Source organism: Mercenaria mercenaria, chromosome 18, assembly GCF_021730395.1.
Source record: "Mercenaria mercenaria strain notata chromosome 18, MADL_Memer_1, whole genome shotgun sequence".
Classification (NCBI taxonomy): Eukaryota; Metazoa; Mollusca; class Bivalvia; order Venerida; family Veneridae; genus Mercenaria; species Mercenaria mercenaria.
The window spans coordinates 42,225,717-42,238,352 of NC_069378.1; the positions used below are offsets into that span (position 1 = coordinate 42,225,717).

A 12,636-nucleotide genomic window follows, 5' to 3' on the forward strand; every position below is an offset into this window, starting at 1 on the left:
AATGTGAATAACAGATAGCAAGTCTAGTACATTACGGATCTAAGAATACAGGATTTCCTATAGTAGTATATATAAAAAACCATAAATAGGAAACAACGCAATAGTAAACCATAAATAGGAAACAACGCAATAGTACTAAACAAACACATATGCATGTAAAATTCATTACACATTAAGCAATGTTTTTGAATTAAGTCCATCAGGATTGAGTGTTTTTAACTTATGAATCCAGAGTGTTTCCTTGCATAACCGGTTAATTTGATTATTTACCACATCAATAGGTATAAATGTGAAGTCGTCAATACTATAGTCATCTTGATTAAAATGACCAGCAACCAATGTGGAATATGCAGGATCTGTAAAATTAGATATGTCAAATTTATGACTATTCATACGCCGTGAAAGCGGTTGCATAGTCTGCCCGACATATTGCATATTGCATCTTTTACACGTTATTAAGTATACAACATCTTTAGATTGACAGTTTGTATCATATCGTAAAGAAAATGTTTCTCCTGTAACTGTACTGCTAAATGAGGATCCAGAGTTGATTCGTAGACAGTGGGAACATCGTTTCCTGTTACATTTCTGCGTGATGTATGTTTCAGTGTTCATTTTGAAGTCCGAACTTACTAAGTAGTCGCTTAAATTTCTTTTTTTCTTTTTTTTTTTTAGGTACTTTTGATAAATAGTTTTCTCCAAGTAACCTACAGTCTGTGTCGTAATGCATTAAAGCCCACGTTTCAACTGTTATCAATCAAATATGTCTTAGAAATGTACGTTTGCATAATTAATATGCTTGTCATAATTGAAAGCGACTCGTTCACTTATTTTAGCAATATTTTATTTCTCTCAAAAAATCCATTAAAGGTAGGTTCTGCTAATATATAACCAAACTTATTGTGCAAAAGGGAGTAAATCTTTGCGATGCATTTGAAATAAAGAAGTCAACCAACATTCTTCCTGATTTTATTTATCAATGTCTAACACTTTATTTTCACTTACAAACATCTTTAAATGTTATACATCTACTAGTAGTCTATGCTTAAAGTGGAAATGAAAAACATTCACACAAACGGGGTGAAAAGCTTTAAAAAAAAAAACAAAACAGCGAACAATGAAATATTTTTGCTTGAAGGACATTAATTTTTTTTTACAATATATGACATATTGACGAATGGTTTAGTGGTTAATTTAATGCTTGTCATTATTATTTGCCTCGTTTTGATATGTATGCGCCCAGCTTATATAAATAATTATATTTAGTCTGATTGTCAGACACTTTGTATCGAAACAACTCTTCCTCCGCGCTAATATGATGATCCCAAAGTTTGTTGGCATTGTTGTTGTATTCACCATTATATCGGGTTGTACCGCACAGCCTGACTGGGTTCCGATGGGAATAGGCTCATGGACTTCCCGTCGTATAATGGGCGGTGCTGCCGATTACATAGGTCTCAGACTGGTTCGGGAATTGTATGCTTACAAAAAGGTATGTTTTCAGTTATATATGTTCAGATAATATATAGTTTGATATATAGAAAGGGCGTATCATGGTTTCTTTTGAAAGCAGTAAGAATTCAAAGATAATTTTTACTGTATTATTTTTGAAACGCTAGATTCGGGTATATGTCGCAGGGCTGACTTTTATAATATGAGTTAAAAAAAATCCTACAGCTGCTTCATCATGCCATGGAAATTTAAAATCTTGCTTTCGAGTTTGTGTAATTACAAATTTCTATTAGTTGAACATGTTCGTTTTAGATTCTTGTTCCTTTACACAATTTTCATGACATTTTATCCCGTTACTCAATGTTCATAACACTTTTATTCTGTTACTCAATCAATGTTCATGACATTTTTACCCCGTTACTCAAAGTTCGTGAAATTCTTATTCCGTTACTCTATGTTCATGACATTTTTATTCCGTTACTCAATGTTCATGAAATTCTTATTCCGTTACTCAATGTTCATGATAATTTTGTCGGTAATGTGTTCATATTCAAGGTTTGATCTGTGAGAAAATGAGCCTTAAAGGATGTAAACCAGATTTCAGCCTGGTAATGGATTGTTCGAATCTTTAACAAATGACATTTTATACACGTTTGCTTTCACCGAGAGATGCACATGAGGTAATTTAAAAATATCTGTCCTGGTTGCCCAACCAAGACATAGTTATTTTAGCATAAATATGGATTTATACACATATGAATATTTTGCCGAAAGAATGACAAGAATATAAGAATTATTGTATTACATTGGTCAAATATTTGCATTTATATATTTAGCCGAAATTATTAGAAAAGTAATCTGTAAAATCATTATTACATCCCTTTGCCTTTCGCCGAAACAGAATAGAACTTGAGATAGTAACTTGCATGCAAAACTTTGAACAGGATTTTCTTAGTCCAAAAAGGGCATACTTTGGCCAAAATAACCGTCAGAGTTATGGGACTTGACCCAGTCGGGTTTGTAATTGACCTAGAAAAAGAGAAAAAAGTCAATACCACATGTCTTTAAATGATAGCTGTATGTACTTGCATGCAAAACTTTAACCAGGTGTGACGCCGACGCCGACGCCGACGCCAGGGTGAGTAAAATATCTAGGACCATTCTTCGAATAGTCGAGTTAGTAATTGTCAAAAAAATACTGCTGAAGTGTTATTGACTAGTGAAATAGTAATGCTGGCTAAGTTCACGTCGAATCTCTAAGGAAGGGTAGGCTGTTGTGTAAATGACATTACTCCCACCTGTAAAGTAATTGACCAATGAGAAACTGGGACCTGGAAACATGTAAAACTTTCTTTTCCCTGCACATTGTGCGCTGTGATGAAACAGAAGGAACTGGTAAACCCTGCCTCTTAATGGAGTTTGAGGAGTTCAGCTCTTCAACAGGGAAGGTAGGATTAATGTATTAACTTATACCGTTCAAGTAGGTTATCGAGTATAGAGTCGGTCTCTATTCAACCCAAGTGCTTCCTAGGGAACTAGGCCATACATATGGGGCAAATTTATTTCACATTTGTGGTGTATGCCGTTTAGCCGCTGGCAAACGCTTAGGGATTCGTTTGGCTTCCCGGCATTACCCGGGTCTGTGCGCCGGTCTTTCGAGATAGGCTAAGCGGCAAATCATATATTTTCGCAAAAGAATTTCGAAAATGCGAATTATTGTTTGCTAGGAGTCCGCCCGCTTACCTCACAAGACAGAGCGCTGATCTACTCGTAGAGAAAAGGTTAGTACTAGTACAAAATCTAAGAACACTTGTAAGGTCAACTGCCCGCCGTTACATAACTGAAATACTGTTGAATCATACCGGCGCTAAACCAAAAACGAACAAACAAACGTACAAAATGGTTGCTAGGACGTATGAAGGGTTCTGTAATAATACTCATACAATTTTGCGTCTTCTTTTTCAGATGCATGCTCGCTTGTACAGAGTAACATTTGAAGGAAGAAGACCTTTTGGCATGGTGCGTTACACCTTTACAGTTCCATTTTATACATCGTCAAAATAGAGTACATGTTGCTGGAAAGGGTTTTGTAATTCTCGACGTGTGAGCCAATAATGAGCTATTAATAAACGGCGACTTGAAGTCTACGATTATATTATACAATGTATTATGACAGAATAATCTCTAAACGGTTACATGATAATAGAATAATAAACATAACAAATTAAATTTCTTAAATGTCACCAAACAGTATATTATTTGAATGCCCAAAGAGTAGAATAGCTTCTCCATAAGATAATATTTTTGTACAGATCTGATTTTGGACAAAAGCTAGTTAGTTACTTTTTCAAATCAGTTTGAAAATCATTATCTCTCGTACTAAATTGTAATTTGAATTTTAAACATAATTTTAAGGTTTTATGCTCTTCAGTTCTAAATTAATTTGTTTTTGACAAATTATATTTGTAGAATCAAAACTCATATAACTTGTAGGATATAAGAATTGCGCATGTCCTAACCCTTACTCTGCTAAACTACTATAACGAAGTTGTCCATCTTTCATTTTTGACCATTAACTGTTAAAAGGGGTGCTTATCATAAACATACTGACTGTATGGCGAACAGTGCAGATGTGAAGATATGCAGACTGATCATGAGCTACACTGATCACAAAGGCAGAATCAATCGTGTCTAGCATAATAAGTGTTAAGAAGTGAAGTTAACAGTAAATTCTATTGATGATATGATAAGTAATAACAAAAATATCTTTTTTTCAGATTCACACGTGCACAGCGGAAGTGCATGAGTTTGTTGTATTCCGTCAAAAGGTGATGTGGTATAGATGCTCGCCACCAGTTTATTGAAGATATTGAACAACTTGATAAAACTGACCTTTTGTCATTTTACAAATGCTCATAATAAAATCATTTTATTTCCTATACATTCACTCTTTGTCAATTCAATAAATTATTCGATTGTCCCGATTTAATGTTTGTTTTTTCTTTCAATTAGATGCTCCATATTACCATTACATTTCCTTAAATGTGTTTTGTTTTACTCGAAAGTGCCTATTTGATTTTAAGAAATGCTTGACTGTCAGTCTGTTTATTTCTGTTAAACTTCTTGCTACTATACATTCACTGTGTAGTGCTGATGTACTGATTTTTTTTAAATTGATATTGATCAACACATCTATCGTTCCTAGTAAATAAAATGAATATTTCTTGACCAGTGATTAATACACTCGTATTAAATAATAAACGTGTTATATAGAACTGCTCTGCTGCCATGTTTTACTAAATAACTATAAGAGTGGGTCAGACATACCTCTACAACAGACAGTAAGAGTGGGTCAGAAAAATGACAAATGTAGCTTCTAATAAAACAGAGAAACATTTGTTTGTTTCAGGGTAAAATAGAAATATCTATCAGGTTACAGACCGATAAATAGTTCTACATAGACTCATTGTTTGATGTTTTCATCCCATTGGCTATCCTAACTCTCATACAGTTTTGCAACGCATTTCAGTTCGCAAAGTTACACACAATGTCACCAAACATTTTTTCGCGCGTTTTGTGGTTGTATGGCGACACGGTCTGCTCTGTGTGAATTTTCTGTGGAACTTCCCCGAAACAGTCAAGTTTTTAATTATCCATTATTTCAAAAAAATTTAAAGCCGTTTTGTAAGATCTGAAAAGAACCACACATTTCGTCTCTGTAATCTGAATGACCATGTAGAGCGTGCGAGGAGAAAAAGAATATGGAAAAGAAAAAGGAAAAAGATTCTATTGAGCGTATTTGTAATATATCGCTTTTCCCAGATAACATTCTTTGTCAATTTTCAAATGCTTGAAAGCCGACCTTTGATCTTAATTGTTTCAATTGTTAGCATTGAAATACGTCTTAAAATGCACGTTTACGTAATAAATATGCCTCTCAAAATGTAAATAAAGCAAAAAAACGAACAGCAGATAACAGACATTGTACGGTTCAGCAGATTTTGTTATGTCTACAATATGAGTAACACTGACAAATGATTTTAGAAGGAAATAGTCTATTGTTTGGTTTATTATATTTTGACACTTGATATTAATTTTCAAACTTTTGACAGACATGCATCTAACTCATGTAAATATTCATAGCTTGTTTCCTTGTGGCTCATTGTAAAGCGAATAATTTGTGTCGAAAGAACTCTTCCTCCGCGCAAGGATGATTAACCTAAACTTCGTTGGAGTTGTTATTTTATTTACCATTATATCCAGTTGTACCCCAGAGCCCGAATGGGACCCGATGACCATAAACACGTTTACATCCCGTCGAATAATGGACGGCGCTGCCAAGTGCATTGGTCTTAGTCTAGTTCAGGAATTGTATGCTTACAAAAAGGTATGTTTGAGTTATATGTTCAAATAATGTGTTTTTGAATATTTACAGATATATTTTACGAATAATGTTTAAAGTAATTCAAATTCATGGATATTAAAAGCACCACTGAGAGCGAAAAAAGAACAACAACAACAACGACAAAAGCAGGACAAAATGAGTGTTACAGCTGTGTCAGTATGGACGTCACCGATTTTACACCGTCCCGTTAGCTTAACATTTTGTCGGCAAGGTCAATCTATTTAAATTTGAAAATATTGAGGGTGTTCCATACAACTTAACGGAGGTGAAAAAATAGTATTTAATAATTTATAAGTTCATCAATTGGAAAGGTTCAAAGTGTGCTTTTGTCATTTGGAATTTGCTAATTATGTAGCTTTTTTTTAAGGGTTACCTTATTGTAATCGTTACGGTAATAAGTGTTTACTTCCGATGGCTACTCTTGTATATTATATTATTTTAATCAGTAAACAGTGTGTCCAAATTTCATTAAAATCCGTCAAATAAAATCAGAATCACGGTGTAGAGTAAGAAAAGTTGCTGAGTATATATTAACAATCGCAAAGCAGATAAGTTGCTTAGTGCAGATAAGTCAAAGTTGTAGTGTTTTTCAAAGTCTAGGTGCGGAAATAGAAAAGGTGTGGCATATATTTCTATCCATCATAACAGCTGATAAGTCGCTCAGTGTTGTTACATGTATTATATCTGATTCTTTGGGCACACGCAGTCCATTTAATGATATTTTAAAAATAGAGTTTCGAATAAGCCGCTGCAAGATGACGTTAGTGATGTTGCATATTTTATTACTGTCACGAACAGCCTAATCAAATCTAGCCTGCTGTTTTTTATGTTTGGTTGTGTTTTATGGTTCCAAAGTATTTTCTTAGAGATGCGCAAAGTCAGCACCGCAAATGAGGTTTGCAAATATAGATATTGATATAACAATGCCAAGTATTGCCTGTTTGCCAGGACGTATGAATAACAATATCCTATTTTATTTACTTCCGGAAATAGCTGAAGGTCAAGTGACGTCATTTTCTGTGTTGTCAAAAACATACATATACCTGACGAGGTTGCATAAATATGTGCTGGCCGTCCTAAGGTTATTACATACACATTTTTATGTATTATGTTTCAGAGGAATAGAGCCTTGTATCTAGTTACATTTGAAGGAAAAAGACAATCAGGGGTGGTACGTAACAAATTACGTTTCCATTTTAATACATTGTCAAATAAAGTAACAGGAAAGTGATTTACAACTGGCAGCGGTTAAGCCAATAAAGAGCTGTTATTTGTTGGTAAACTGAAGTCGGCGACTATACTTTATGACATTCATTGTTGTAGAATAACCTCAGTCTAAAAGGTTGTATGAGATATAAACATGGCAGTAATTCTTCTTTGAATGTACAGAGTGTGCTCACTCTGCAATCGCATCGCTTTTTGCCAAATATGTAACAGTTTAAGAACATGATGTTTTCTGATAGATCTAAGCTTGTATAAAAGGGAATACTTTTTAACTCGACATTCAAGGATATATCAGTCTGAAAATCATTATTTGTTTACTGTAGTTAGGATTTAAAGATTATGATAAAGTTTTATTGTTTTTTATTTCTAAGCTAATTTGTTTTCGGCGTTGGGCCTGTATTCTCTAAAACCCGTTTACTAGAACCAATGTTCACAGATCAAAGAATGTGTCAGTGAAATGAAGCTTCGTGTAAATTATATTGACATTTTGATAAATGGCAAAACATCTTATTTTTCAGATTTACGAGTGTACAGCGAAGGTGCACGAATTTGTGCCATTCACTCCAAAAGTGTTGTGGTTCAGATGCAAGCCTCCTACATATTAAATAGAATGGACGGACATTTTGATCTTTTAACCAATGCTACAAAATACAGCTGAAACTCGATATCTCGAATTTTCTTATCTCAAAATTCCGGTTATCTCAAAGACGTTTCAAGTATTTCCAGAAATCACGTGCAAGAAAATCTTTTTTAAAGTCGAATTTCGGTTATCTCAAAGTAAAACGTTTCGATTTGACATACCAAGTGTATATCTTTTTTTACTTGTTATAAATTTATTAACAGTCAATATAATTAAATATTGTATATTTTCCGTTTATTTCATTACATCTACATTATCCATTTGATTTTCGCATATCCATACATAAGTTATGTTCAACTAAACACTTAAGGTGCGTATTAAATTTGAAAAACTGGTGTTAGATGGACATTCTCCTTAACTAGGTAAACAATTTGCATAAAAAGGCATATTAATTTTTCAAACGTGTCTTAAAACGTATTTGCCCTAGGGTCATGAAAAGTAGCAAGAGTATTATTCAGCACGTGAAGACCTACACCTGGGGATTGGGTTTGGATTTTTATCCTGACAGTCAGACCATAGTGATGGCTCTTGATTTATACAAAAATATGCATAAAGGGCGTATAAGTTTGTATTGCATTTATCTAAAAAAGAAATATGACTTGGAAATAAAACCAAAGAGGATTGAAATATAGCATGTGAAGTTGTGCATCTGGTATTCTGTTTAGGATTTCACTCAGCAAGACCAGAGTTATGTCCCAGACTACTAGATATTTGTGTTATATATATCTTACAATTTTTTTTTCATTTAGAGTCATGAAACCATGTATGAATATAATATAGCATGTGAATATGTGCACCTGAATTTTGCATTGGATTTCACTCTGCAATACTAGAGTTATTGCTTTTGTAAAAGATATACATTCATGGCAGAAAAGTTTGTGTCACATGTGTCTAAAAATGATTTGACATAGAGTAATAAAACATTAGAGGAATTTTTATAGCATGTTAGGGGCTTCCGTGGCCAAGTGGTTAAAGTCTCTAACTTCAAATCACTTGTCCCTCACAGATGTGGATTCGAGTCCCACTCGAGGCGTTGAATTCTTCATGCGAGGAAGCCATCTTGCTGGCTTACGGAAGATTGTTGGTTCTATCCAGGTGCCCGCTTGTGATGAAACAATGTACGGAGGGGCACCTTGGGTCTTCCTTCACCATGAAAGCTGAAAATTCGCCTTATGACCTATAATTATTCGGTGCGACGTTAAACCAAACAACAACAAAAAATAGCATGTGAATTGTAGTTGTGAGCACAATGCCCAACTTTATAGTGCTGCCTCATTGCAATATCACGCCGTAGACACGTGACATGATACCCCACTCAGTCACATTATACTGACACCGGGCTGATCAGTCCTAGCACGATCCTCTTAATGCTGAGCGCCAAGCTACTAATACCATTTTTACGTCTAACGTATGACGCGGCCGGGGATCGAAACCACAACCGCCCGCACTCGAAGCGGGCGCTCTACCACTAGGCTACCGGGACGTTTTTTTGGATTTCACATGGACAGGCCAGAGTTATGGCCCTTGTCTTAGTGAAAAACAAACATAAAATACTTAAATGTTTGTGCGGCGTATGTCTTTAAAAAATTCACCTACAGTCATGAAACCATGTAAAATTACAGGATATGAGGGTACAAGTGTCATATTTATAGGACACACATTTAGCTTGAATATGTTTAGTACTTTGTTTGAAATGGTTTAACCTGAAACAGTATTTCATTCAATTCACGGCGGACTGATAAGATGACCAGTGTTAGTTTTGTAAACAACTGACAGCTTTCCAACATTATTTGATAGAGGATAACAAAATATTACAGACATATTGTTCCTATCAAATAGTTTGAGCGAAGGTCATCCGCTTTTCTTGCCTACCTAGCAGGTAGGAGATCACCTTATCTTATTCTCTAGGGAAAAGTACACTACAAGTGCGCATATTAGTGTCACATTTTAGTATCATAGTGTATAAGCGTTTTTATTTCATTTGAAATATCTTTAAAATATTGAGTAATATTTACGGTAGGCAAGAAAATGATCTAATATGTCTGTCGAAGTAAGGCATATGTTCTCCAAATTATCTGGATAGCATCGATAAAAACCTGCTAGCGCCCGGTTCTCCATTCCAAGCTGTCCCTTGACTTTTGGAAAACCTTGTCTTACAAAGGCAGTCATATAAGATCCTTATACGCTCACTATTTCAGTTGAAGTGGTCTGTAAACTAGGCGGGTTGTATTTAACGAACGAAAAATGAAGGACAGAGACGCTGCAGCCACCAGAAAAAAAACCCAGATTTTTTGTTTTAGTGTAAAATAGAAATAACTTTCGCCGAGAGCACTAAAGAGACAATTTCAAAATGTAAAATATGGTGTTCACGGGTGAACAATATTGAACTTACATGTGAAACAAACAAATGTTTTTTTTTGTTGTTGTTTTAGCCATTATGTGTTAGTTTTGAACCATTTGATAGTTTTTCATTGTGCAATTATCAGATATATATTTTACTGTATTATTGAATTTAAATACAGAAAGACATACTGATAACGTATACGTTTTTATCAAAAATACACCGAAAACTTACTTTTTGTCAGGCAGGATATAAAAAGAATACGACAAAAACAACAAAAAACAAAAACAAAACAACAAAAAACAAAAAAACAACAAAAAACAACAACAACAACAAAAAACAACAAACAAACAATCAAACAAACAAAAGAATTATTTTCTGAAAGGTACATACAGATCTGTCGAATGGCCTGAGTCTTAAAAAGCACACACACATGCATGCATACACGCACGAAAGCATGTACTCAATAGCTTTGCAGGAAGTAGAGCAAAAACCGAGAAATAGGGTCAGAAGACATAGATGAATGCATATCTAACATAAGCATCAGCTGAGGAGTTGCTTTCTATTCACTGGAATCTCGGGAACAACATGTCAGGCAAACTAGCGGAACATAGAGATCAATTGGAGCAGCCTATAGACAGTAATGTAGCTATCAGGAGACAAACGTAATCAAGACACTAACGAAGCTGTAGCCCAGTTGTTATCATAATAGACCAATGAAGAATGCCAATATCAAATAGATGTTGGTAAGTGATCAGAATATCGGCAAGAAGGTCTAGATGCGTGCTCAGTATAAAACTATGAACGGTATTGATTTAATTAAGTATATATATAATGATATATGTTAACAACGAATGTTTCAAACTTTTCCATCAACAAATAATTGTTTATTTGTATGTTCTCTTTAGCCAATTATGAATATCGTCCAGATTTCGTCGATATCAGGTGGACTTGTACAAGTCGTATCGGTCTAATGATATCTAGATAATGGCATGTTGGCTGGGAACCTGCTAAATTTGGCGAAGAGGATCGTTCTACGAAACATGTCCCTCTTAAGATGTAAACAGCATGACAGGAGAGAAACAGTACAGCCGACAGAGATAATAAATGATTACGTGTAAGATCTGAAAAGGACGCCATAGCTCATCCGTGCAGTGTGGCTGACCACGTATAGCGTACGAGAAGAAAATGAAGTGGACGAAGAAGAATGACAAAAGAGCCTTTTATGGTATTTGTTACGTATAGCTTTCCCAGAAACAGTCTCAATCAATTTTAAATTGCATAAAAGCCAAACTTTAATTTTTAATAAATTAATTGTTTCATTTTTTATTGGTTGAATACGTTTTAAAATGCATTATTGCGCAATAAATATGCCGATCAAAATTTAAATAAAGCAAACAACAAACCACAGGTTACAGCCGTTTTGCGTTGCAACAGTTTTTTGTTATGTCTACAATATATGAAACCGTGACAAATGATGTTAGAAGGAAAAGCTTGTTATGAATTTTCCAACTTAGGACAGGTACGCTTCTAAATGTTTGTTTCCTTGTAGCTCATGTTAAAGTGGACAAATTGTATTTAGCAACACTTTGTACGTGCAAAGATGGTTAGCCAAAAACTTGTTGGCGTTGTTATTTTATTCACCATTATATTGGTTTGTACTTCAGAGCCTGAATGGGATCCGATGACTATAAACATGTGTACATCCCGTCGAATAATTAATGGCGCTGCCCACTACATTGGTCTAAGTCTATTTCGGGAATTGTACGCTTACAAAAAGGTATGTTTTGAGTTATATGTTCAAATAATGTCTATTTGAATATTTACGAAAATATTATATAATTAATGTTTAATGTAATTAAAATTCATGAATACAAAACACACAATTGAGAGCGAAATAAACAGGACAAAGCTAGTGTAAGAGCTGTTTCATTACGGAGAACTCGGATTATACAATGTTCCGTTAGCTTAAAGACCCACCACGACCTAGTGACTTATATTTTCCTCCCACATAAACTTGGTGCAAATCATTCTGATAATACTGGTATAATTAGTCATTTGAAATTTTCAAGTTATATGGCTTTCGATTTAAGCTTTACCTTATAGTTATCATTACGGTGGTGATGACTTCCGATTGCTATTCTTTTCATGTTAATTCTATATCATTATATTGAATATAAAGCGGTGTGTCCAAATTTCATCCAAATCAGTCAAAATTTGAAAAATAAAATCAAAATTCCTGTATTTATTTAGAAATGTCGAGGAGTATATGTTTAACAGTCACAACAGCTGATAAGTCACTCAGTGTTGTTACATGTATTGTATTATTTTTTATTCTTTGGGCATAGAATTCCACTTAATGTTCTATAAAAACAGAGTTAAGAGTAAGCCGGTGCTAGGTGACGTTAGTGATGTTTAAACCAAGCCTGCTGTCATTGTGATTGGTTGTGTTTTATATATCAAAAGTATTATCTCATAGATCTATTTGCTCAAAATGGGCTCCGCAAATGAGTTGTGCAAATGTGGTATTGATATAACAATTCCATCGTACTGCTTGTTTGCAAGGACGTATGA

General features: G+C 34.4%; 1 protein-coding gene across 2 annotated transcripts; it reads left to right on the forward strand.

The window, feature by feature from the left end:
* Window positions 1-1,265: 1,265 nt before the first annotated feature.
* Window positions 1,266-7,952, forward strand: LOC123538844 (uncharacterized). Of its 2 annotated transcripts, none has more exons than XM_045323247.2 (3): window positions 1,266-1,492; window positions 6,975-7,028; window positions 7,600-7,952. In XM_045323247.2, the coding sequence occupies exons 1-3, from the start codon at window positions 1,316-1,318 to the stop codon at window positions 7,684-7,686; spliced, it is 318 nt and encodes a 105-aa protein (XP_045179182.1). In that variant the 5' UTR covers window positions 1,266-1,315; the 3' UTR covers window positions 7,687-7,952. The 2 variants fall into 2 exon arrangements, with proteins under 2 accessions (XP_045179182.1, XP_045179180.2); XM_045323245.2 differs by lacking the exon at window positions 1,266-1,492 and adding an exon at window positions 5,548-5,839.
* The last annotated feature ends 4,684 nt before the right edge of the window (window positions 7,953-12,636 follow it).